This window comes from Nanorana parkeri, unplaced genomic scaffold, assembly GCF_000935625.1.
Source record: "Nanorana parkeri isolate BGI_ZX_2015 unplaced genomic scaffold, ASM93562v1 scaffold579, whole genome shotgun sequence".
NCBI lineage: Eukaryota > Metazoa > Chordata > Amphibia > Anura > Dicroglossidae > Nanorana > Nanorana parkeri.
Genome location: NW_017306847.1, coordinates 275,006 through 302,310, shown reverse-complemented (window position 1 = coordinate 302,310; position 27,305 = coordinate 275,006). Strand labels below are relative to the sequence as shown.

The window sequence follows — 27,305 nt, the reverse complement described above, 5'->3', positions numbered from 1 at the left end:
TTCAAAAAAATAAAAACATTAAACCAATTAAAACTATTACTGTAAACCAGAAACCAGTCTGGCAATTCAAAATGAGCATTCAATGAAAAATGCATTAACAGACATTACCTTCTGGGAAATCAGCATATGTAGACCTGCAGACATGGGTAGCACAAGTTACATGCAAATCTCATCTTTTCCTGAGTCTACACTATCTGGTAACAATACAAATGAACCAGCACCACTGAGTGTGCTGAAAGGAAAGGGGAACAATCAAGGCACTGCAAAAACAACACAAATCCCTTAACAGCAAATGATTTCCACACCACTATATATAAAGTATGCACAATGCACAACACACAAATAAGACAGATACAACAATTTACAACCAACACAAACACATACTTCCAGTGTCCAGATGAGATTAATGTTACCTGCTGTCTGGGAAACTCACACAGAGCCCCATGCTGGTATGACTCTGGTTACTGTACAAGTCATATTCCTAAATAATATCATGAGTAGTGAACACCAGACAAGGAAAGCATCAAAATACAGCAAAGCAATACATCTAATAAATAGTGTGTAACATGGTATTTGGTTGCTGAATAGCGATGTGACCTGTCCTAACACGCTAGATAAAAGGATGCAAAATCTGTGTATCAGATCAGTAGTGTCTGCCCCGGGTCATCCAATAAGCTGTGCAGGGAGAACTGGGCTGGCGGAAGGGCGTGGCAGGTAGCCCAATCCTGACGAAGGGGCAACAGCCGCGATATGTGTGGAATCCTTCCATATAAATTGCTTCATTATATGCTCAGTTTCAATTGGCCGGGATAGTTGCAGGATTACTATATTTTTTTTTTACTTACTTTTTCATGGAGATCATAAAAGTCACTGTAGCGATGTTTCACTTTCCAGTTATAAACACCAGTCCGGACCTCAATGATATAAACCTAAAAAACATGTAACATAAATGAATATTTATTTTCCCAATAAGATGCCGGATGCGTAAATCTGTAGCAGATGTGATATACAGTAAGACCTCGGTTCACAAACAATTCGGTTCGCAAACAGAAAGTTTGGCAAAATTTTGCTTCTGTTCACAAACTCCACATCGGGTGACGAACACAACCGTGGCCATCTTCCCCGCTCTGGCACGTGATCGTGGCTTCCTCTAGTCGAGATTGCGGTCGCAGACAGACCTGTGCACACTTGCTGTGAAGCTTTTTTGCACATACAGTACTATACAGTATTATTCAATCCAACATGGCTCCAAAGAATTAGCTTGTTTCATATTTGTTGTGGTAAAAAAAAAAAAATTTTTTTTTACATATGGTTCAGAACGGATTAACCTTATTTACATTGATCCTTATGGGGAAATTTGATTTGGTTCGCGACCAGAATCGTGGAATGAATTAAGTTTGTGAACCGAGGTACGACTGTATATGTATGTATGTAATTTATATATATATATATATATATATCTATAGATATAGATATATCTATAGATAGATGACTCTCAAAAGCATACATACATACATACATGGAAAAGTAGCCTTGAACTCAATGTATTCAATAATTAATCCAGATCAAACAAATACACATTGCTCACAATGTATCTCTTTACATTTTTGCCCAAACACTTACAGTCATAATTGTTTCCCCAACAGCTCCAACTCTCTCAGCTCAGCTTCCCTGAACTTCCTGTCTAGTACAAGATCACAAGGGACAGATCAGTCTCCAACAGCTGCCCATATACGATCTTCGAGAAGGGAGGAGGAAGGATGCATTTCTGCACTTTTTGTTGTGTTTTCAATGCGTTGCAGTTCTTTTTTTAGAATTGGTTTGGCTTGGGTTTAAGTGTGTTCCAGTGCATTCCGGTGCATTTACATGCATTTTTGTGCATTCCTGTATGAAGAAAGCATGCTGCTGTACCTTTTTTAAAAGTCTGGAACTGAACACAGATCCAGGCGGCAGGGAGACCAATGGAGCCTGCGTCTCAGCTAATCCAGCTGCCGATAGACTCAGGGGACTGGGGCTTTAGCGGAGCTGTGAGGGAACCGTTAGTCCAAATAGGTAAATGCAATAGTCCCTCCCATTTTCGTTGCGTTTTTGTTCGTTGATGAAAACTGCAATGTATTTTCATCATAGATTTAGTCCTATTACTTTTTATTTAGTTTTGGTTACTGAAAACATGCAGCTGATGAAAACTATGACGAAAAGTTTTCGTCTACAAAATTACCACTGGTTTACATTCCTTTTTTTTTTTTTTTAGGGGCACCATCACTCCAACTATTAAAAGAGATGTTTTTCATGCGTTTGCATGCATTTGCAGGCGTGGCGGTATAAAAAAAAATGCAGCCTGCTCTATTTTTTCAAAACTCAATGCATTGGTGTGAACTAAAAAAAAAAAAACATAATATTTTAGGGCTGCAGCTAACGATTATTTTCATAATCGATTAGTTAGCCAATTATTGAGTTCGATTAATCGGATTAAAAAAAAAAGGCTCCAGTGATGGACTACTCGTTTGTATTGCGATTGTAGTCCATCACGGGAGCAAGTTTGGAGCGGTGGAAGTAAAAAAAAGTGTGGTGTGCAATATAGTACATTATACAGCGGCTCAGTGCAGAATACCAGCAGCTATAGAGGAATACAACAAATCGCAGCAATAGTATACTATAATGTATTATTGCTTGCAGGGATGGAGAGGATGGGTATGATGGTGGAATGGGGTGCAGAGAACGGGTATGATGGAATGGAGAGGACGGGTATGATGGTGGGATGGGGTGCAGAGGACGGGTATGATAGTAGAATGGAGTGCAGGGATGAAGAGGACGGGTTTGATGGTGAAATGGGGTGCAGGGATAGAGAGGATGGGTATGATGGTGGGATGGGGTGCAGAGGACGGGTATGATGGTGGAACGGAGTGCAGGGATGGAGAGGATGGGTATGATGGTGGGATGGGGTGCAGGGATGGAGAGGATGGGTATAATGGTGGAATAGGGTGCAAAGGATGGGTATGATGGTGGGTTGGGGTGCACAGTGTTGGGTCCCAGGCTCCGGGGAGGGGAGGTCGGGGCACTTACTGTCTGCACATTCCCTCCATGTCTTCTGCTGAACGGTTCAGCCTGGATGCCAGCTCGTCCCCAGCCAAAGTCTCCGTCCCCAGGCTGACACCCGTCGCGCTCACATCCCCGGCACCCATCATGTGATCGTCCCGGCTAAATGTGAGGAGCGCCGGGATTGGAGGAGAGTCGGGAGCTGGGCCGCGGCGGCGTGCGCGTTCGGTGGGCGTGGCGTGCGGGGCTTGAGTGTGGAGCCGCGAAACAGGCAATGTAATAGATAGCCGAATAATCGACGATCGAAAACGTTGGTAACGTTTTCGATCGTCGATTTGAATCGACTAAATCGAATCGTCGTTGCAGCTCTATTATATTTTGTGTAGATGCATTTCGGATGTGTTTAACCCCTTCGTGACGGGAGACGTACGTCTTGTCACTTTGTGCCTATATGACTGGCCACGTACACTGTACGTGACGAGTTATATCAGGCTTTGTAATGCCGGTATTTGCTGATTCTCAGCATTTAACAGTCATTCATTAATGTCTCAGTATTGAGGCATTAATTAATGAAATAATTAAGCTTTTTGTAAAAGCTTCTTCCTTTCATTAATGAAAGAATGAAGCCGTTACATGCAAATAGAGGACCGCAATTTGCGATCCCGTATTTGACAGCTCAAAATAGCAGAGAGGCAGCAGTGACTCACCTCACCTCTCTGCTATTTGTTTTGACAGCTCGAGAGCCCGATGTTTAGATACATTTTACTCAAAGGATACAATGTATATCTTTTGAGTGAAATGTATCAGTTCTGATCGTCTAGGCACGATCAAAGAGCTTTTAGTGAGATCTGAATCTGACTAAAGTCAGGATCAGTCTCTAAGGTTATTATTAGCTGTTCCTAAGTTTGGATCAGCCTAATAGCCAAAAATAAAATAAAAAAGTTAATTTATCAAGCTGTCATAGTGATTGCTTGATATAAACTGACAAGAAAAAAAAAGGTTTTTTATTTTAATTTTTTTTACAAAGTGTAAAAAAATTAAAATAAAGTGTAAAACAAAATTAGGAAAATATAAATTATATATAAATATATTTTTTATACTATAATTAATATAAAAAAATTCTAAAAAAAATAATAATAATCAAAACTTGTGAAAAAAGTGTTTTCTTCTAGTTTTTTTCCTCATTTTTTTATTTTATTCAAACTAAGTGAGGGGTTAGGTACACATATGTGATATAATTATATAGCCCTATCTGTCCTCTAAAAAAATATATATAATATGTGTGGGTACATTTAGTAAGAAAGTATATTACTGCTGTGGAAGAATCACACAGCAAAAATGTAAAAAATGTGTCAGTCATTTATGAACAGAACCTGAAAACTAGCTCAGTCATGAAGGGGTTAAATATGCATCAAATCGCATTGGGTGGGAATGGGCCCATAAACATGTAAGAGCAGCATCCATTGTAAGTGATTTAATCAGTTTAAAAATATTTTTGTTTTAAAGAACTCCAGAAAATAAAAAAAAACCCTTGCAGTGGGGCTAACCCTGAACTGCAAGGGTTAACCGTTTGTTGTGTTTTTGGGGCTAAAATAAAGAAATAGTCACCTGATCCTCGGTCCTACCATGATGCTCTTCCCCCCACCCCAAGTCTAAAGGTGGCCATACACTTTAGAACCATCGCAAGACCTTAGGTCTTGCGATGGTTGTAAAGTAATTTAAAAAATGTACGATCTGCCCATCTTGGACAGGCAGATAGTACTTGCGATCATCGCAAGCCCGCCCCCACCGGCTTCCGATGACCGCAATGCTGAACGGGCAGTGTGCGCATGCGCACAACGGCCCGTTCGGCATTTGTCTCCCGAGCACCGTTCAAACCAGCCGAAAATCGTAAGATTTTCTAGCATGCTCCTTAGACAAAAGATGTGTGATCGTACAGTAGAAACGGTCGCATGTCTTCATTCACTGCACGATTCTTGTACGATCGCGGGATTTCCCGCGATTCTGGTACGAGAATCATGCACTGTATGGGCACCTTAAGGGCCCGTTCACACCGGGTTCACAAGCGGATTTGGCCAGGTGGGTCCCCCGACATGATCGATCCCATACATTGCTATGGGGACTGTTCATGTGACCGCACGGATCCGCGTGACCTGAACCGCCCCCTGCCCGAATTGCTCCCTGAGCTTTTTCTCCCACGGTGATCAGCATGGTTTCCATACAGCTTTCAATGGAACCGCATTGATCAGTGCGGTTTTGGGAGTTATTAATTGCGTTTCAGCTCTGAAATGCAATTTAAAATGCTCATAACCGCCTTTTTAAAAATCACGCGAAAACCGCACCCGCCCTGGTGCAAATGGGGCCTTATGCAGCTGCATTAGATGTGATGTTGTCAAGGTTGCCTAGACCACTGGAGCCCAGGGGAGAAGAGGCTGTAGGACAGGTCGAGCATCCAAGTGGAACGGAGATTAGGTGAGTACATTTTCTTTACTGTAGCCAGTAGACCAATGCGAGCAGTTAACCCTTGCAGTGGGGTTACTTTTTACATTTCGTGGAGTTATCCTTTAATATCACTTTAAGCTCTCATGAGAATACAAGTCTGTGTGCTCAGCAGAAACTGACAGCAATATCATCTTAAGAGAGAAAAAGTCTACAGATAGCAAAAATACAAAATGGGCTTTAGATTTTCCTCTGGGCTTCCTGCTCACATAGGTTCTCACAAACAGCTACAACTGGACTTACAATATAAAGCAGAACAAAGGAAAATAGTGATGGTGAAAGTAGTCACAAAGACAGCTAAATATACAAGAGAATCTCTAATCGCAATCAATGATTAACCCACCAATTTATTACATGTATAGTGTGAGCTCAACTGACCCTAAAGGCCCTGTCCACATTCCTGCTCTGCGTTAATGAATGACACCTCAACACACCTTACCATGCATTGTAGTGCTTTGTGTTCCAAAAAATAGTGCTTGTACTTTTCTGGTGCATTAGGCAGCCTATTCCTCAATATGTGTTGATGCAGACAGCGTGAAGCCAGCATAAATCACATTTACCATCCTACAAATCTCTGTTTAATAGACATGGCAGAAACAAATGCCTGTCAATCAGCAGTTTCAGAAAACGATAGGTCCGCCTGCACTCCTCACAGCACTCCCGGTCCAAGGGGAAACAGTGGTGCTCGCAGTGACAATCACGGAAATCACCAGCACTCTGTAAATGAAATACAAAAATACGGAGTGCTGGTGATTGCTATCATTCATTGTCAATCCGCAGCGACAAGAAGAAAGCCACATCCCCTGCAACATCTTCTCATCCCACTGTAGACCAAGCCGGCACAGCCTACATGAGAGTGGAAACTCTGCTCTGAGGGCCCATTCACACCACATCCAGATTACCTCCAGACCAGACTGTTTCCAGACCCAAAATGCATCCCAATGTATCCCGATGCTATTTCTGGCCTCTGTTCCCACCAGCGCAGTCGGTTCCAGACCAGACCAGAAAAATACTGCTTGTCCTATTTTGTCTGGTCTGGAATGCACTGGGACACATCAAAAAAACATGGAACGCACCTGTAAGACCATTTTAAGCTTAAAAAAAAAAAAAAAAAATTCCAAACGCGCCAAAAACGCAATGCACTATGTTCCAGATGTGGTCCGGAGAATGGTGTGAACCCGGCCTGAATTCAGGAACAGTGCAGCATTGTTTTCCCGCCATCACAGGAAGCATGCATTAGGCGGACTTTACTGGTAGGATCTACATGCATTTGTGGGACTTTGCAGGACTTCACACCACATCCAGATCATCTCCAGACAAGACTGTTTCCGGACCCAAAATGCATCCTAATGTATCCCTATGCTATTTCTGGCCTCTGTTCACACCAGTGCAGTCAGTTCCAGACCAGACCAGACCAGACAAATACTGCTTGTCCTATTTTGTCTGGTCTGGAACTGCGGGCACATTCACGCTGTTTCCCGGACCAGATCTGGACCAGACCTGGTCCGCAATATGGTGTGAACCTGCCCTAAGACAAACTGTAAGTGCTGATGCTCTTATAATTAAGCACCGCATCACATATTTTTAAAACAGGAAGCCACAGTTCTACTTTTAACACAAATGATTGACCTCCTTCTGCCCTCTGTAGTCATTCTTCAGGGAGTTTTTTAATTGAATGTTGGTCTAAAGATGTAAATTATTTATATCTATCTCCATTTATTTTGTCCTTGAGGACCCATTCACATGATAACATAAGCGCATTGTGCTGATGTGTATCAGACACGTTACAAGGCATTGAAATAAATAGCAGAAATGCAGGTCAGTGCACCCAGAATGCCGCTGGTGGGATGTTCTGCAACACAACAGATGGATGCATTCAGGTCATATTATAAAGAAGGGAGTTTCTTTTGCCCATGCATTTTGGCTGTGCTGGAAAATGAAGAAGCCTGATTGAGAATACAGTAAGTCCGAGGAGGACAATTTAATATGGAATTCAGGAGCCAGTCTGTCCATTCCAGGAGGCGGCAGCACTTATTAGGAGCCAGCTCCATTGACAACAACTAGAAGCCAGCTGTCATTTCTCAGGAGCATTGGCTACCTGACTCCAGGGATTTGTCCAGCCCTGACTTAAAGTATTATTAAACTCTCAATCTTCTTTTCAATAATGAATCCAGAGCACACAAATACACATGGCCCAGAAAAGGATTGCTTTACATTTTGGCCCAAAAGCTAAGCCCTCATATACACGGAGTGTTTGTAGCGCTTTTCCTGCTCAAAAAAAAAAACGCCCCCCCAAAAAACCCCATTCATTTATATGGCCATGTTCACATCTGAGCATTTTGTCAATTGCAGCAATAAGCCCGTCGCTTGAAGAAAACGTACACGAGCTTCTTTTTTGGCAGATTCTGCGCTTCTTAACCCCATAGACTTCAATGGAAACATTTAAAAACGTGCGTTGGCTGCGTTTTTGCATATTTTACACACATTTAATGCTTGTTTGCCCATTCACATCAATGTGTCACGATTTGCTTGCAAAAATGCGTGACTGTCTGTACGCGCGTTTTGCACGCGTAAAATGTGCACACAAAAAAGCGCAAAAACATGCTACAATTAATGCGTGTTTCTACGTGTGAAGACTGTTGCTCGGGTGTGAACGAGGGCTTTCAATCATCATGTTTCTGAACAGCTGCTTCCATGTCTCTCAGCTCAGCTTCCCTGAACTTCCTGTCCAGAACACGTTAATAATGGGCAGAGCAATCTCCAGCAACTGTTCATCTACTAGCTTGGAGAATGGAGGAGAGGGGACCACGGGGGAGAAGAGTAGCTTGATTTGCTGTGCCTGTGTGTTTGTAGAGATACACACAGCTTAAGGTGCCCATTCACCTTGTAATTAAACAAACGCGTTTTCGTACGATAATTGGCCAGTTGATGGGAAGTGCACAATCGCAATTACTGTACAACTGGCCGAATTTCGTTGAACGGGCAGACTAGAAAACTTTAATCGAAACGGATGGAGGGAGAAAAAAAAACTTAAAAAATGAATGGATTAGTGGCATTTTTGTACAACACAAATCGCAACTTGAACACTGCACAAACGAAAATCCGTTCTGTTGATTGATGAAATTCAGACAGTTAGGCCCCATTCACACTGCGCGATTTGCAAATCGCACGTTTGATGCGCGATTCGCATTTTGCACGATATTGCGCAAATGCTTGCATTGCAAATAATGGAATCGCTGCAAAATCCGCTCCAAAAAGGGTCCTGCTGTAGCGACGCACGACCCGCAACAGCAGGACCCTTTGCCCCATTGCCTTGCATTGGAGAGCGATATCGCGTGGTAAATAGCCGCCATATCGCGGGAATTACCGCGCGATAAATCGCTCAATGTGAACGGGGCCTTAGTATTGCCAGCCAACATAATCGAAAACTACATTGGTCTGTGCATGATGGGGCATTCGAGCAGAAAATGAACAGGGGTTCCATGATGGAACAAAAAAAACCCACATAACTGTAAGGTGTATGGCCAGCTTACTGCCACACACAAGGGTGACTGCACAGCACTCCGCTTGAGAAAGGAGCCACTCTAAAACAGGAAATCAGGTGACCAGTGGTCAGGGGAGCAGCTGATTCTGCAGGAAAGTAAAACTTTTAAACATCAAGGCACAGCATCGGCATTTGAAAAAGCTTAAAATCCTTTGACTTACATATCACTTTAATCTATACTGTAACTTGCCCTTAAAATATATATAAACCCAATCACTAACATCTATGCTTTAACTTCAATAATCGGCTAACTAATCGATTTTGAAAATAATCGTTAGCTGCAGCTCTAACAGCGATCCTGTCATGATGGTCCTTTTTCAAGCACTTCCTGTTGAAGTGTGACAACTGTCCCTGTCTGCCAATTGATCTCCTGTGTTATCACCCCATCCCATGAGCTTCCAAAGGAGATTATTTATTTAAGCACACATTAAGCAGCCATGGTTGCCACAATCAGCACACCATAACAAGCGCTTCACATCTCCGTAGTGTAGATGCCGCACAATGCGTAGTTTCACATCCGTCCCCGCTGGCTGTCAAAATACCTGAACAATCTGATTGGATGCAGGCATTGTTCAGGTGTTTTGAGAGCCAGCGTGGCCGACTACCAAACGTAGATGGAGGAATCTGTTGCATGTTTTCCATCTGACCAAAGAAAATCTGCATATAATCTATAGGTGTATGGCCAGCTTTACCTGATCCCAGCTCCCGGCTCTGTGTCCTGTGATTGGTTATCACAGCAATCGCATGGCAATGTTTACATTGCCAAGCCCTCCCCTTCCTCTTCTATCAGAGGCAGAGGAGAGTAAAGTGAGTAATGAATGATTGAAGGAATGAGTCATCCATTCATTAATTTCTAGTGAAGACAAGCTGCTGCAGAAAAAAAAAAAGTTTCATAGACTTTAAACCCTTTTACCCCTCCCCTACCCACTTCCTATGTTATCTGCATTCTGTCTCTGCTCTGACCTGTCTATTTCACCTCCCTTATCCTGCATATCTATACATTAACCCCTTCATCTCCACCCCCTCTGTCTGTGACTTGTATCTTGTTCACTATTACCAAGCACCATATATTTTAACCCCCCTCAATACCAGACTGTTTCTTCATATCCAAAAAATTGTGGGGAAAAAAAAAATCAGATCACTTTGGAGTGTCTACTTTCCAAAAATGGGTCATTTTCAAATTAGTTGGCCTCTTTAACTTTATAAAAAAAAATGGTTATTAAATACCCCTAAAAAAATAAAAATAAAGCTCCATTTGTCCCCAGAAAAATGATATACAATGTATTTGGTTATTGTTGTGTGATGAAGGAATTCTCAGCCAAACCTGCACAGGGCTGGAAACTAAACAATGGTCTGGTACTGAAGTGGTTAATGAAGTGTCATTTTGTGATAAAGTAAAAAAAAAAAATGTAAACAGTGCGGTGTGTTTATACTAGGGAATCACAGCGCCGCCCTCACAGCGTTCACCTACCGACTGGGGTGGACAATCCCTGAACGTTATTACATCTACTTTACAGTCATTATTTTCAGGGAAGTGAAAGATTTACGAGGGTCCGGGGAATAGTGTCCTATGTTAATGAGCTCCAATACGATAGAAGTAATTCTCAGGATACATTTAGAACAGTTTGGGAGAATATGGACCCAGTGCGGTCTATTTGTAGGTATATTCCAGGACACCCAGACCCCACTATAAAAAGTGACCCGGTGAGGTGATGTAATCCCCGTTATGACAGGAGCGACATGACAGGGACTCTTTACCAGCGGCGCGTACAATGCAGGCCGGCCAGGCCCCGCCCACTCACCGTGTAATTGTCCACCAGCTCGGAGCCGACAATGGCCACCGCTCGGTGCTCGTCACTGTCGTCCATGAAGGACGCCGGTTCCTCCATCCTAGTCCGTACAGAACTCGATCCCCTCCCTTATGCGTTCTCTCCTGCAGTCAGAGCCGCCATGTTTGTTTACTGTGAAGCTTCTTCTCAATCAACTTTATTAAAACATGTACAGGCTGACACAGCCCTGAAAGCACATCTCTCCCTCCCTCAGTACTGTGTGGCTCTGTGGAGTTATATGTGGAAGTCACACAGCTGGGTGTTCTGGGTTCAGTGTTTACTACTGGAAATCACTGAAAGAGTGAAACTTTAATAGTGTAGGGGAGGGATAGCCACCCTGACATTATTATTATTATTACTGTTATTATTTTATATATAATATTATTATGCATGTGACCCATTCTGGAGATGTCCCGTCACTTCCTATCCTAGATGCACAACAGGAAGTGAGAGGAAATCTCTACAAAGTCAGATAAATCCCTATTTAAACAGTTGTCACAGGAACAAGTCCCCCCATTGGAAGGTTTCCCCTCTTCCACCTGTTCTGGTAACAACTATGGGAATAAGGCGCTGGTCCAACAAATTTCTCTAGTGAATAGGAGCAATATTTGGGCCTGATGGCTCGGTTCCAGCAGCTATTTACTAAATGGGGGGCCCTCTAGAGGGAGTAGACGATGAAAACAAGGAAGCCACATGAATGAAATAAAAAAAAGAGCGCCAGATAATTGTCTCTGGAGTCCAAAAATCACAACAAATGGAGGCAAGAAGATATTCACAGCCAATGCATTTCGGGGGTCAAGAATCCCCCTTCATTGGGGCATGGAGCAATGGACAACAGGAGACAGATGGACTCTATTTTTAGAACCCCTGCACACAATCCTATTCTCATGCAGGGGTGGAAATCCTTGGTGTGACAAGATTTGTGAAATGATTGTATTTCACTTCCTGTTTCGGTGATCGATGTTCACCAGGACAAACAGCGAAGGTAAATCTCCCCCTGCAGGGACATAGGCAGGGGTTCTATTTAGGGTTGCCACCTGTCCGGGATTCACCCGGACAGTCCGGGTTTTGAATGGTGTGTCCGGTTTTCATGGCAGCTGAAACCCGGACACATGATGTCGGGCAGACAGGGGCAACCAAAATTAATATAGGGGCTACTGCCAACCCCCCACCCCCACTGAAAATAGTCTTGACTGTGATATTTGCATATGAATACATACCCTTTAAAGTTGCCGTTTATTCTGCTTACATTTTGCCCTCCCTGGTTTCCTTCTTTATCGGCATGCTAATGGAATGTTTGCAAAAACTACTGTAAAGCCTTTCCATTTCCATTTCTTTTACAAAAGAAAATGTGTCCTAAAAACATTATTGCTAACAAACGACAAAAAGTAAATAAGTAGACAGCATGTAAAGCTAGCTATACACCTATAGACTATCTGCAGATTTTCTATGGTCAGATGGAAAAAGTGCAACAGATTCCTCCATCTACGCTATACTGTGTGGATGGAGGAATCTCCCGCTGGGCCAAGCTTCAGTATCTTGCTAGTCGGCTCCGCTGGCTGTCAAAATACCTGAACAATCTGATTGGATGCAGGCATTGTTCAGGTGTTTTGAGAGCCAGCGGGGCCGACTAGCAAGATACTGAAGCTTGGCCCAGTGGGAGATTCCTCCATCCACACAGTTTAGCGTAGATGGAGGAATCTGTTGCACTTTTTCCATCTGACCATAGAAAATGTGCAGATAATCTATAGGTATATGGCCAGTTTTAGTCCTAGCACCAGTACAATAAATGCACTATCCAAAGACACCGTAGCATGAAAGCGTAGGCTCACTAGATATCCAGAGCTCTCTGTTGATCAGAAGTTAAATGAAAGCAAGTATCCAAGGGCTCACAAATGGGCAGTTGATACTGATGCCTTTAGCCTATACTCACAAAAGTAATGTTATATAAGCATCAAATAAAGATGAATAAGTACGGAAACTACATAAGAGAAAAGGAAGGAATGAAGAACTAAAGTGAAAGCAAAGTAAACTAAATGAAAAAGAAGAGAATAGATTACATTTTCATTTCATCTTATTATAGACCCAGTGATGTCACCACTTGGTCTCTGTGTTTCTCCATGCATTACAGGCGGTCATGGTTGGTGGGAGGGCAAGGCAGGGTGCTGTGCATCTTTCTGAAAGCTTCATAGCACGCTGCCTCAGTACATCTCTCAAACATCAAAATGTCTTGATTGGTGGATGTCAGGCTGGAGGGATGGGCATTCCTAGGCAAGCTGTATTTGCATGCACACCATCGTAGGTGTTGCCCACATGACAACTGCTTGTTCCTGTGTGTGGTTGCCAGGACAGGATGACAGCAGGCAGTATGTAGTTACCTCACTGTACTCCTTACCAGCTGTCCCGTGTAGTGGGGAAGGGGTATTTGCAGTGACTGTGGATGGCGCCGCCAATATCAGCAAGCGTGTAAACGTGTCACCAGCACACCAAAATCCTTCCAGGATCACAAATGTTCATTTATTTAACGATTCTTGTCACAAAACAAGCACTTACGAAGCCGTGCAGGGTCAATGCTGTGCCTGATAAAGGGACCCTGCACGGCCCCAAAAGCACTTGTTTCTGTAAAAAGAATCTTTAAATGAACATGTGTGATCCTGGAAGGATTTTGGTGTGCTGGTGACATCTTTACACGCAGGATGACAGCAGGGACCCCAATGCAGGGGTGCTGTGCACTGACCGTGACGTGATAGTCCCGTAAGTGATGGATCCCTTTTATACTCACTTAGCTCAGAACATCAAAAATCATTTTAAAAATGAAAGAAAAAGTGGACAATCCTTTATTATTCTATGCTGCTGCCAAAGTTTTAAATAAAAAGTGCGGGCTAGTGACAGGGTCTTTTTTCATACCCCTTCTGGACCTCCAGAGATGGACCTCCAGAGATAAACACATACAGTCAAATACAAAAAAATGTTATTATCTTTTATTTACAATACTTTTTTCAAAAAACAAAACAATGAAAGCAATTAAAACCTTTAACCATCTCTTGGATACCAAAACATCTAAAATTCCTTCAGTCCCTAAACCTAATGCTGTCTAGCTGATCATGACCATGTACCATGCGGTGCAGTGGTGGTCTTAATAGAAACCGTACAAAAGTTCCATTTGAAATGTGTGCCCAAGTAAGTGGTACAAGTTGGCTCGGAGCGAGATTTTTAGTATCTGAAAGGTTACTTAGTGATGATTATTGAATTATCAAATAGAATTGTTTTGCAAATTACTACTTCAATAGCAGCAAAAGATCCACAAGGCCCCCCACTAGGTCTCCCCCCAAAAAAGTAAGAGAGTTACATTTTTGCGGACCTGAACGGGACGGATCGGAGGTAATCGGACATGGGTCTGTTTAGTTCAATTTTTTCCTCCAAGGTAGAGGATGGACACGAATATATGCAATCTGGGGTAACAATGATGGAAATCAACATTTGGTTGGTCGGTTTGCTACAGTTTACATTTACCATATTATCTAGCTCTCCAGTTACAGTGAGAGCATTTAGGGCTCATGTGCAATTACATCCGATTACCTCTGGACCAACTTGGGTCTGGTCATTTCAGTTTTTTCCACCGTGAGTGGAGGAAAAAACTGCTATGGACACGGATGTCATAGCAGAGACATCTGTTCTGTACCCCTGCGATCAGGAGGGGATTCGTGCAATTATTCCTTCCTGATCAGCCCGTGTGAAAGGGGCCTTAGAGGGATGAATGCTTAGAACACAAAATAATACTAGACTCAAAGGTGCTTTGGTCAAGCCTTTCGGTGTGTAAATAGTTGGGCACCTGGGCTTCTTTCAGAGGTCATCTGAGATGCTATTAGCGTTTAGTGGTTTTCTGTCATTTTGCTGTGGATTTTGCTATATTAAACCAAAACTGGGTACACCTTTAAACCAGAATGAACACTGTGAGTTCCCCTTATGTAATCATATCTTTTGTATTAATGCTGGCTATGCATGGTATCATCATATTTACTGCCATTCACTTTGAACTTTGACCATATGTTCATCTTTTGCAATATTGCTACCCTCCTGTCTTTTTTAGGGATGCAACAACTTATCGATTAAATCGATAATAATCGATAATGAGAATAGCTGGCAACTATTCTCCTTATCAGTTAGTTGGTTGGGGAGGAGAGAGAGAGAGAGAGAGAAAGAGAGAGAAAGGGAGGGAGGAAGGGAGAGAGAGGGAGGGAGAGAGAGAGATATTGTTTTAATGCAACCAATCGATTACTTTAAAAAATAATCGAGCAACTAATCGATTATGAAAATAATCGTTAGCTGCCGCCCTTGTCTTTTTTCCAATTTAATTGCCATTTATAAAATGATTGGAAAAAAAAACGAATGGAATACCTCACACGTTATAAAAGAAATATTATTAGACAATAACACATTGCAAATTGAGCATGATCCTAGGAACATACCACACATATTCAAGCTATAAAATTAGAAATGTTCTGCCTCATTTCAGTGGCATTTTGAGTGATATCCCATTGGATCAGGAATTGTGATTGCATATGTTGTAAAACACCACCATGCACTTTGCAATCACCAAACAGCTGGATTTGTAAAGAAAAACAGTCGTATTTGGAAATTGAATAAGAAAGTGTAACATGTATCTGCACATAAAAGAGACATGCTGATGCTTGTCGTCAGTGTACTTTTCTTTAGTCTTTAAAAAAAATCAGCATCAGTCTTTACACTCATGTTCATATGCAGCACCAAGCGATCGTGTTTAACAGTCTAAATTGGCATTCTGGTAAAAATGGAGGGATGGTTGTTGATAATCAAGTCCTTCAAATTTAAATATTATTTCAAACCTATACTGATAGAAATACGCAGGCTGCCATTTCCGATCTTCCCTTCTTCAAATGCTAGATAGCTGGTGGCCATGCTAAACAGATAGTTTCAATACTTTCTGAATCACTGAAAAGGATCAAATCTGGATTTTAGAAGTTCTGACTACATACTTGTTCCTGGTCAGTGATTTGGACTGTACTGAATCCAGATACAGTCAGACAACTAACATTTTTAGAAGAGCAGCAATAGCAGCTTTGTACATTGTACTTTACTCTCAGCACAGGTTTCTTTTAAATGATAATGCTTGCTGGTCACAAAATGTCAGGTGACATGATGTCCAAGGTTCTCTTGTGTAAGCTTCTTTTTTAGTTGGCTTTAACGACCTGAAGTAATGTAGGACAGAAGTTACATTTTCCTTGAATATTGTGTCTTTATTAGGAGTGGAAATGCCGAACTGATGACTTTTCTTCATCTTTCTCCTTGGATTCTCTGTATTCCCCAATGAAGGAACCATCCTCGTTGAAGTGACTCTGTTCACCATCACTGTACTGAACAAGGCTGTCCACACTGTCTAAGGTTTTCGCATCTAGGCTTAGTGAGTCCATACTTCCATTTAATGCTTTCTTATCACTGCAAAGTAGAGAAGACAAAGTTATATGTGAACACAGTTACTGAAATCTAATCACCCAATCAATCAAGCTTCAACATGTTAAAGTAATCTCAAAAGTAATTTTTAGTATTTTTAAATCTGAAACCTTTATCAAAATAATACCAGGTGATCTAGCTATGAAGGTCTTTGTTCCTGATATAGGGTAACAACATTTTATTACTTTCTCCCAACTGTGCTCCTACTTTGTTACCCTGTCACACAGACTTCCAATGACTGCCCTGAAGTCATATATGGAATGCATGCATGTAGACAGGTATTGACTGCAGGAGATCAGCAGCACTATGATGCAACATCACCTCACATCACTCTTGAATTGACCTCATGTATGTTGGGTTCAGGGAGTCTCTAATTTTATGGCAAGACAGGAGGCTTCATATTTTGCATAACTTTCTTTACTGAAACCTCATAGCAGCAAGGAACATAACAGAAAACAAAAGTATCCAATAGCAGCACACAGCATGTTATAAAGTCCACCCACACGAAGATCCATCCTCTTTTCTTGCTGCTACCTCATGGCAGGTCAGTCATATGTACATCTCCTGCTTTCCTGGTTTCTTACTACTGCATATCCGTTTGTTTGATCAACCACCCCCTCCTGATCTACCTCAGGATCCCCCAGGCTTCTGTCCTACCTTTCTCTACCAGCAGCTTCTGCCTGCATCCTCGTCCGAGCTGCTGCTCTGATCGCCGCCAGTTCTCGGGGTCTTCTGCAAGCTACGGCGGCCATTTTGTTGTAGTTTTGTCTGGGCCGAATCTTAGTAGCTCCGCCCCCGCGGCCATTTTCTTCTGTTTTTCTCCTCTCTCTGCGGCGGCCATTTTGTTGGAGCCACGTTTTTCTTCCTCTTCTAGTACCCGCCAGGGACCGTTCAGCAACATCTTTCTGGTACGAAAGAAAACGGGAGAATTTCGCCCGGTTATCAATCTCCGGGCTTTGAACGACTACGTCGTTTATCGCCATTTCAAAATGGAAGGCATCCATCTTCTCAGGGACCTGCTCTTGGACCAGGACTGGTTCACTCGCTTAGATCTCAAAGACGCCTATCTTACGGTCCCTGTACACCCAGCCTCAAGGCGTTTCCTCCGTTTTCGTTGGAACTCCCGTCTTTGGCTGTTCACCTGCCTTCCCTTCGGCCTGAGCTCCGCCCCTTGTTGCTTCACCAAATTGCTAAAACCGGGTTTCATCATTAATTTCAAGAAGTCCTCTGTCATCCCTTCCCAGCGTGTGCAGTTTCTCGGTTTCGAGATCGACTCGGTCTCCTCTTTACTCCGCCTTCCGCTTGAAGGCGAAGCATCTCCGGATCAATTCGTCCTATTCTCCGCTATTTCGGCAGGCCACGTCTTCGTGGCTGGACTGCCAATTGGCCGGGATCCTCTACTTTGTCGACTCCTTCGAGGCATACGCCTCTCTCGTCCCCCGGCTCCTCGTTACTCCCATCTTTGGGATGTCTCGTTGGTCTTGGCCTTCTTGCGTGCCTGGCCGGACAATTACTCTTTGTCTTTAAAACAATTGTCGGCCAAGTTGACCACCTTGCTTTGTCTGGTCTCCTTTCGCCGTGTGTCTGATGTCAGGGCTTTTGATTATGATGCTCTGTCCTTCACACCGGATGGGGTCTCCTTTTCCCTATCTCGCCGCACTAAGACCTCGTCTTCTTCTGTTTCCTATCCCGCTTTCCTGCGGAACCGTCCTTATGCGTAGTCCGTTGTCTTCAGGCTTATCTGCACAGGACGGTGGCTTCGCGTCGCCCTTACAAACACCAACTGCTTATTTATTTTGTTCAGCCTTTTCTTCCTGTGTCGGCACCTACTCTGGCTAGGTGGGTGCGCTGGCTGCTCTCTCTCGCCAATGTGGACCCCTCTTTTGGTGCACATTCGATCCGGGGTGCAGCGGCCTCTCAAGCTCACTCCTTTGGTGGTTCTCTCGCTGACATCATGCGGTCAGCGGATTGGTCCAGGGAATCTACATTTCGGACCTTCTACTTCAGACCGATTACACACCCCGTGACTTCTCTCCTTAAGCGTTAAAACTGCAAAATATGAAGCCTCCTGTCTTACCATAAAATTGATGATTATTCTAGCTTTAGTGACCGAATAATCGGGATTTTATTAAAGACAGGAGGCGAATATTTTTCCCACCCGTGTCTATTACTGCTCGTCCCTACCCTTGGTGTATTACCGACATATATGTTTTGTCATGCTGTTTTATTGTACTTACTCCTTGCACGTTCTTTTTCTATACTGTTATGTCACAGTCGTTTGGTTTGCTGTTACGTTTTCGCTGTTTCTCTTGTTTCAGTTTAACAACTCGCTGTACTCTATGGCATTCCTAGAGTTCCGGATGGTTATTCTCAGGTTCGGTTTGGCCTTGCTTTCAGTTTGACTTCTCGTGTTTTTTCTACCTGTTACGTTCATGGAGACTGCTTCCAAGAAAAGAGGATGGATCTTCGTGTGGGTGGACTTTATAACATGCTGTGTGCTGCTATTGGATACTTTTGTTTTCTGTTATGTTCCTTGCTGCTATGAGGTTTCAGTAAAGAAAGTTATGCAAAATATTCGCCTCCTGTCTTTAATAAAATCCCAATTATTCGGTCACTAAAGCTAGAATAATCATCAATTCTTCCTTAGATGATTCTGGATCATGCCCCAGTGATGCTACACCTTTCCATGCAGAAAGACTTCACAAGTTTGTTATGGCGGCTTGCAAGGAACTGGATATTGAAGGATAGAGTAGAACCCTAAATTATTTCGGTGTTGCTGGACTATTGGTCTTCTATTCCTGGTTCTGGTCTGGCCGAGATTGTCTAGCACACTTTTAAGGCATTTATGAGGGGACAATAGTAGTTTGTCATTGGTAAAGTCCGGAGGGAACTTAAAGCCACTCTGGATGGACCGGAGTCGAGGGCCAGGCAATTGGAATCTCAGTATGTTCAATCCCAGGATCCCTTAATGTTTGATGCTTTGCAGATCTCCTATGGGTTTCTCCTTCTTTGTGTTCAGGTGACTAGGAAGAAGTTATTACAGCAATCTCAGAGAATATTTGAACAGGGTTAGAAAAATGGTTGCTTTTTGGCTTGGTTGGCTAAAGAGCAGCCGCCTATGGTTAGACTGGCTAAGACCACATGACAGCTACCTCTACCCCAGGGGGGCCTGGCCCTTCCTTGCTTTAGACGTTAGTATTCTGTTAATAGCCCGATGGTGATTTTGCCATTGATAACCCAGCAATGAACCTGAGGCAGCAACAGTTGGCTCCTACGCTGCAATTAATAACCTGGTATTTTGGGGCCCTAGGTCCAACCCTGACATTACCACCCCCATGTGATGGTCTGGAGGCACGTGAGGGAGTATTGTGGTTCTGCAAACTCTTATTCTCCGCATACTCTGTTGTGTGGTAACACCTTCCTCTCTTATCTCTCCAATCGGTTCCAGATCCTGAGCTTGGGGCCAGGTATGGGATTAAGATCTTGCAGCATATTATGCCCAAGGGTTTGCTGCTGGAATCCTATGCACTTTAGTTGGCCTTTTATTTACAAAACTGGATTCCTCCAACAATGACATGCAGTTCACTCCCAATTTTCTATGCCCATAGTTCGGGTGTCTGATTGTGTTGAGCGTTTTTTTTATTACTGTCCGGTTTGGGAAAGTGGTTTCCTCCACCCCTTGAAAGGTGGGGTTCACAGCTATATCTAATGCTCTTCTAGAAGTGTATATAAGTGCACATATACAGTATTTTATATAACCAATATACAACCATTGCATCACATTGAGAAAAGTTAGGTTTTAAATAACAGTTGGGATTTTCTTTCAGTATGCCAGCGGGGGCAGCCATATTTAATCAGTCAAATCAATTAGATCCTTCTTCTACTGAGATGTATGATGTAGGCACTATACCATAGTCACTATGAGCACAGGATCAAATACATTTCTATGGTCAGTACCAATAGATCAACATCCTACTCCACATATTTACTTTGGCAGCTTTATACAGAGAATCACAAATCACCTTTGTACTCTTACTAATATACTATGGACGAATTATAAAACTGTTTAATTTAATAATAAAGTTGCATAATAAGAAAAAATACCTGTAGTCATCAAAAAATTGCTCTTTAACAGACTGTACTTCAACTTCAGGGTGCAAATCCTCTTTTTCCTTTACTGAAAAGAAAATAAATTATGTCTGTCATCTGCTTGTCATATCTTAGCACTGGCACATTACCACTGCGCTTTTGTAGAAAAGAATGGAACCATATGCATCAGACGCCAAAGAGCATACAACCCTATGACAGTCATACATGTACACACAACTGAGCCAATATAGCTGGAAGCCAACTCCAGTACATTTATGTATTGTATAGATAAGGACAGCATGCAAACTCTAGCGCTGTGGCCTTTGCATACCTTCCAACTTTCTAAAATGGAAAAGATGGACACATTGTAGCACAAAGTATGTAGACAAAGGACACATTCCTGCCATGCCCCCAGTTATGCTGACCAGAGAGAATTAATATGCAAAAAATGCTTGGTTGAACCCACAAGTGCTTTTTTTCACTACTTCTTTTCCTTTATATGGGCTTTTCAAAATAGCAATAATCGAATTTGATTAAATATTTAGTTCAGTGAAACAGGTTTGATAGATGATTATTTTTTTTAAAGGGGTCTATACCTCAGACCAAAAACAGGGACAACTGATGGAAGAAAGAGCGACAGAGTGATTAGGTCACAAAACACGGACAGCCCCTCTAAATGGGAACGTTTGGGAACTAAGTCCTTTATTGGGATTAAAGCCAGAACTCCTGCATTGCGAGTAAAGACCACGAATAACAGTACTACTACATGGACTAAAATGACTATATTCTAGACAAATGGACATCGAAATGATCAAGATGCAGTTTTCTGCTGGATAATTCTGTGATACAAATGTGATTCATGTACCTAGACTATCTCTTTGTAGGAACTGCCATAAGTTTTGCAAGTTTGTAAAATAAGGCATTGTAAAGAGCAGTGGTATGTAGTAACTCTAAGCAACTAAACAGCTTTCAATTTTCATCAGTAACTCCGGGTTGCTGCAATTTGTACACTCTACTCTTAAATGAAAGCAGCTCAGGTCATAGCATAGTTCATGGCAATGTGGGCACTGTAGATTTCAGTTGTACCTGTATAATGGATAACATATTATATGAAGTTTAACTTTTACCTGCATATTTTCCTCCCCTGTTTCTTTGCACAAAACAAGCAACAAGCATTAATAGAGTTAGAAGAGCTACAGCACACATCAGTCCGATGAACCATCCTTGGGAAGACAGGCTGTGAGGTGCATTAGCATAAGCTGCAATAAAAAATAAATAGAAGAATAGTTTAATACATAAATATAAATTTATATATAAATGTATATACTGCTTGAAGTGTAATTAGTATGTTATGAGAAGGCTTATATCCCAAATTATTAAAGTCAACAAAATATTAGTAGACAGCAAATAATGCTACACAGGTTAGGTGTATATGTTCCATGTTTGTTAGATCTATCATGCAGTTTGACTGAACCCCAAAAGAACTTGGGTTTGCAATGCAAAACAAATTTACCTAAAAACTGAACCAGTTCTGGCTTTTCCTTCACCCTATAAACTCATATGATTTATGTGATCATAAGCACAATCTTGGAGGTGTCAAAGCATTAAGAACGCTTCTCTGGTTTGGAGTAGTATACCAAAGAGAAACCTAATGGAGGATTTAGGTGAGTGAATATTTAGTCACCAGTAGACTTGAGTGGAGCCATCCTGAGTCTGGAGACACTCAGAGTTTGTCCCCATTTAAAGTCATGTGAGCTCACCAAGCAGAGGAAGATTTCTGTTAGAAGAATGTAAATTATCCGTACAGATGAGTCTCAGGAGGTATGGTCAGAGAACCTTCTGAGTGGTGGTATCAACAAAAAGGGTACAACTCACCAAGAAGACTCAGAGAAGAATCCAGTGTAGTTTATATAGGCTTGACAATACAAAGGATGCGATGCCTTGTCATTCTTACAGGTGGAAAGACATTTCCTTCTGGAAGCCTTGCAACACCATATATAGAACCCTCTTAACATAGTGATGGAGAAGGTAAAAAGAACTTGAGGAGGAGCAGCTGGGAGTGTCTACTAAAGGGCTGTGCCATATTACACAAAACAGTGGGGAAGAAATGGTGAGATACACCAAGACACAAAATATATGGTAAACAATCATAAAACAGACTGCTTGTGGCAGCACAGGGGGCCTCCTGTAACTAAAGAAGAAAATTCTGTGAATCTCTCCATACTACAGACTTACAGTCATTGCATACTGACCTCTATAATTCCAGACTGAGATCTAATTATCTGGTAAGTCAGAGTTCCACAAAGGATTGAACCATTCAATTTTCAAGAACCGCAATACCAATCGGAATCTATTCACATTTATGCCCTACAGTAACACATTGTAAGACGTGTGGTTTACCACAAGTTACAGCAATGCATAGGAATGTGCAAACCATGGTGTAGTATATTCATTTTAATGGCATCCCAATGTACTATTAAACAGGCGATTCAGACCACACTACAGCTCACCGCAGCACACTTGCCTTACATTGTGGTGTGCCGCATTAAAAAAAGGGTTGCATGTGCTTTTTTAATATGTTAAGTTGTGTTGCCAACCCAGGTAAAATGAATTGACTGCCTTAACGCAGCTGCCTTAATGCACAGTAACGTGTTCCAATAATGCACATGCAGTATGTTGAGACGTACTGTATATGTGAATGGCTGTGTGTGATGACGACATTGTATTGATTCTCATATATGGTGGAACAACAAACAGCAAACCTAACACACACAAAGGTATTGGACAGTGAGCATCTAACATCTATTAGCACCATCTGACGTCTGTGAGCACAGCTGGTTGTTGGATTCACACATGGCCAGGGTTAGGGAAATGCAGGGGAGGTTTGTACCTGTTATGTAATATATACGCCTGCCATTTATAGACCTGTAACTGTTGGTGATCCTCTCTCCATTGGCAGTATCCTTGCCTTTAGCTTTTTATAATGTATTCTCGTCCACAATCTCAGTAGCAACTTTTATTCTTTCCTTTTACCTCTACTTTGAGCTTTAGAGAAGCCAGGTTTGAGTGGTGCGGTCCTGAGCTATTTTTACCTTCTCAGTAGATAAAAAACAAAGCTCAGGAAAGCTCAATTAGGGGGCCAAGTTCAGCTTCACCTTTTGTGAAATTCAAAGGAAAAAATATGGACTTCTACTGAGATGGTTGGGGAGGAGATGTCCAACTATTATAAATGAGACCTTTTCTCAGAAACCAAACTTTGAAAGTACGGATACTAAAGATGGGCAGACACATAGGTAAAGAACATAGTAAATTCCATAACTGTGTTGCTGAAAAGTTTTCTATGATTTTCTGCTTATAAATGAGACCTTTTCTCAGAAACCAAACTTAGAAAGTACGGATACTAATGATGGGCAGACACATAGGTAAAGAACATAGTAAATTCCATAACTGTGTTGCTGAAAAGTTTTCTATGATTTTCTGCCTTCTATCACAGGAGATATGACTGTAGCAGCATAAAGCTGGTCATACACCTTTAGAGTTCTCTCTTTCAGCTCCAAAGGCTATTGATTACCCCAATCCAAAAAACATGGATGAAGATATCTTTCCAGCTGTTATTGTGTGTTCCCCGGGTGTTATCATATGTTAAGACACAAACTTAGACAAACAATAAAACAACATGAAGGACAATATTAAGAGTCCTGCTAGAGTAACACAATTTGAGAAAGCAACAACAAGCTAGCATGTCCACACTACTTAAAGGATAATTCCACCTTTAACAGCATGATCCATTTTACACCCATATTTAGGAACATGGAACGTGGTGCCATTCCAAAGCCCCCCTCCACTTACCTTAATCACAGGGTGCTTCTCCCCTCAGGCTCCTGTGTATTTTATAAGTCAGTGTGGCCAGCACAGCCACATCATTTGTTTACAGATCCATTTACAGGATCTATAAATTAAAAAACTACAAGCCCCATCAGCCACTGCGGCAGAGTGGCTTCTACATCTTAATGGAGTACAAGTGCAGTGACGTCACTGGCTTTGTAGTCCATTAATAACTTCCTCCAGCTCCATAACTGAAGGTTGGTACAGAGGACTGGGACTGGAGAAACAATCTGCAGGATCCTGTACATCGCACCCACAATCCACTGATCACAGTTGCAATGCTTCTCTGGCCCCAATGCTAAACATAAATAAATGCACTTTTTTTTTCTTGCTGCAGTATGTTTGCATTTAATTTTTTTTCTTTTGCAAAAAGTGGAATATGCCTTTAATTGTCACAACTGTAAAACCTAGAAATTTGGTAAATACAGGTTAGTTGAACCGTAAAGAAGAAGAAGGAAATCAATGCAAGCCATACCTGGCATTCTAACAGACAATATGAAGCATAGCATTGAAAGAGCAACACAACACATCACTAGACACATAACAAGCATCAGCACAAACCTATAGCAGGAACTTTGGCAGCAAAAGCAGGAGTACGAGATGGAGAAAAAGGAATACTAGAGAACCCTGGAAAAGAAATGAGAATCTTTGAGAGACTGTCCTAAATTACATCTGTTTGCACATTCTGGTTGCCTCCTATGACACAAAAACAAAGTGTGATATTGCACAAGCATTACTTCCACATACGATACTATATCACTCGCCATCCAGTGGATTCTCTTTCCTGAAAATGAAAACATGTACTGTACTTGACTTAGTGACAACAGAGGCCTGGCTGAAAAGCTCAAAGGATGTATTGACAGATCAAACCCTGCCCCACAATACCCAAACTGAATGAACTCCACTCATCATAAATATGCTCATTATTAAATAATTTTCCAGTTTCTTAAAGCTGATCTCCAGGCAAACAGCTAAAACATAGATAAAATACATTTATGGGAGTGGTTTTACCTTTTGGAGGGTTTGTATTTCTGTTCATACAGTCCTTAGATTTACACGGCTCTGTCAGTCTGTCAAAGTGACCTGCACTCCTCTCCACCATCCTTATTGTTGGAATAAACAATAAAAAGAGAAGCAGCAGACTAATGAGCTCTTCTCTCTCTCATTCTGCTCTCCCACCCTATCATTATCAGAGATGGTCTCGATGTTCGAGTCGAACATGAGTTCGACTCTAACATCAACAATTCATGTGTTCGGCAAACTGTCAGGGCGCTGTGCCTTGTGAGCCCTGATTGGCTAAAGCCTTGCACCTGACCACAGGTCAGGTGCAAGACTTTACCCAATCTTGCTCCAGTACCCTGTAAGAGCCATGATTGGGCAAAGTCATGATGACTTTGACCAATCATGGCTCACCTGTTACAACTGTAAACAGTTAGGCGGAGCTAGCTGCCACCGTTAGCTCCGCCCAATTGTTTATATGTTGCTGGCATCTGTCAAAATGCCATTCTGCGGCGGGTGTTGTACGTGCAGGCCGATTCGTGTGTGAATGGGGCCTTAAAGTGATGTGAAAATCACTGCTCTTTTAAAAACTGTATTTTTTAAAAGTGTTTTTTTCATTGATACATGTCCCCCAGGGCAGTACCTGAACTCCCCTACATGTTTTATGGCCATTAACTTGCAAATAAGCCTTCAAAATGGGGACAATTGATTTTAAAAGTTCTGGTCCCATACTGGACTTGCATTGAGTTTGAAGTTCGAGTTCGAACTTTTTCTATGTTTGGGGTGTTCGGCTCATCACTAATCATCATGCTACTTACAGTGCAGCACAACTAACTGGCTCCTTGTGCTGCTTTTTCCTCCCCCAGTTTGAGCTCTGATGTACAGTGAACTGCAAGAGGCTGATATCAAGATAAATTCAGGTAACTACTCTGCTTTCATTAATAAAAAAAATACATTTAAGGATTTATTAATAAATACAGAGCAGCGCTAATTTTTGTCTTTTATATCTGCTTAGAGTTCATATTTAACTAAAAACACACTGATTCAGTGGGGAGTATATTACACGGAACAGATACCTCTTCTTGGCAAACGATCAACCAACTCCAACCTGCTCTGGTGGTCGCAGAGAGATAGAAACTTAAATGATTAATGCACTTTAAAAAAACTTTTGCCCCCCCTCACCTGACCTAACCCCCCCCCCCCTTCCCCCTCAACAGATGCATACTTGCCTTGATCTGACGGACGCGATCCAACTGTTTGTTTAGATCCATCAGTGCAAGTCTACACGGTTTGGGCCGCACCTGAACAGTGCTTACCCATAGATTTCTATGTGGCTGTCTCCCGAGGCAATCAGAGATGGTCCCATAAATATCTATAGGGCTGTAACCTGCACATGTGGGCAGGACAGTGAACACTTGCAGAGCTGGATGTTATTAAGCAGTGTAACGGTGACCATCATATCAAGATAAGTATGCATCTGGGGAGGAGGAGGTGGGTTACATTAGGTCAGGAGAAAGGGGCAAAAAGGATAAGTGCAATTTGTTTTAAAGTGCACTTATCCTCTAAGATTGTTGGATAAGAAGAAAGCCAACTCAACTTTCTTGAAATATACATAAAAATCATTGCACACCCGAGGCTGAGGTGTACTGCTCAGCTAATGACATTTGGCAATCGAGTGAATTTCAATCAACTAATTGCTGGGCGTTGTATGGGTATAGCAATGGACATAACTCCTCACTGATGAGGTTTACACTTTTTTTTTAAATTAAACAACAGAAACCACCTTTAAATTAACGGAGGTGTCCAGACATGATTTAAAAATACATTAATATTATAATCAACATAATAACATTAACTCCACACTCATCATATAAATGTCTCTTCATTTATGTATTTATTTTTGAATAATAACTGCTGACATACAGTATGCCATT

The 27,305-nt window shown here is 42.0% G+C and overlaps 2 protein-coding genes across 2 annotated transcripts in view; both read right to left on the bottom strand.

Moving 5' to 3' along the window:
* The window catches only part of NISCH (nischarin), a 61,349-nt gene extending 50,308 nt beyond the window's left edge, over positions 1–11,041 (bottom strand). The window contains exons 1-2 of the mRNA XM_018562480.1: positions 10,882–11,041; positions 846–929 (exon numbers count right to left, since the gene is read on the bottom strand). Of these exons, the coding sequence (XP_018417982.1) occupies positions 846–929; positions 10,882–10,968 (171 nt within the window). The 5' untranslated portion in view covers positions 10,969–11,041. The remainder of the gene's footprint in view (positions 1–845; positions 930–10,881) is intronic.
* Positions 11,042–16,109: 5,068 nt separating this feature from the next.
* The window catches only part of LOC108791868 (neural cell adhesion molecule L1-like protein), a 132,403-nt gene continuing 121,207 nt past the window's right edge, over positions 16,110–27,305 (bottom strand). Inside the window, exons 23-26 of the mRNA XM_018562471.1 lie at positions 24,934–24,999; positions 21,615–21,746; positions 20,503–20,575; positions 16,110–16,383 (exon numbers count right to left, since the gene is read on the bottom strand). Coding sequence (XP_018417973.1) covers positions 16,188–16,383; positions 20,503–20,575; positions 21,615–21,746; positions 24,934–24,999 — 467 coding nt within the window. The 3' untranslated portion in view covers positions 16,110–16,187. The remainder of the gene's footprint in view (positions 16,384–20,502; positions 20,576–21,614; positions 21,747–24,933; positions 25,000–27,305) is intronic.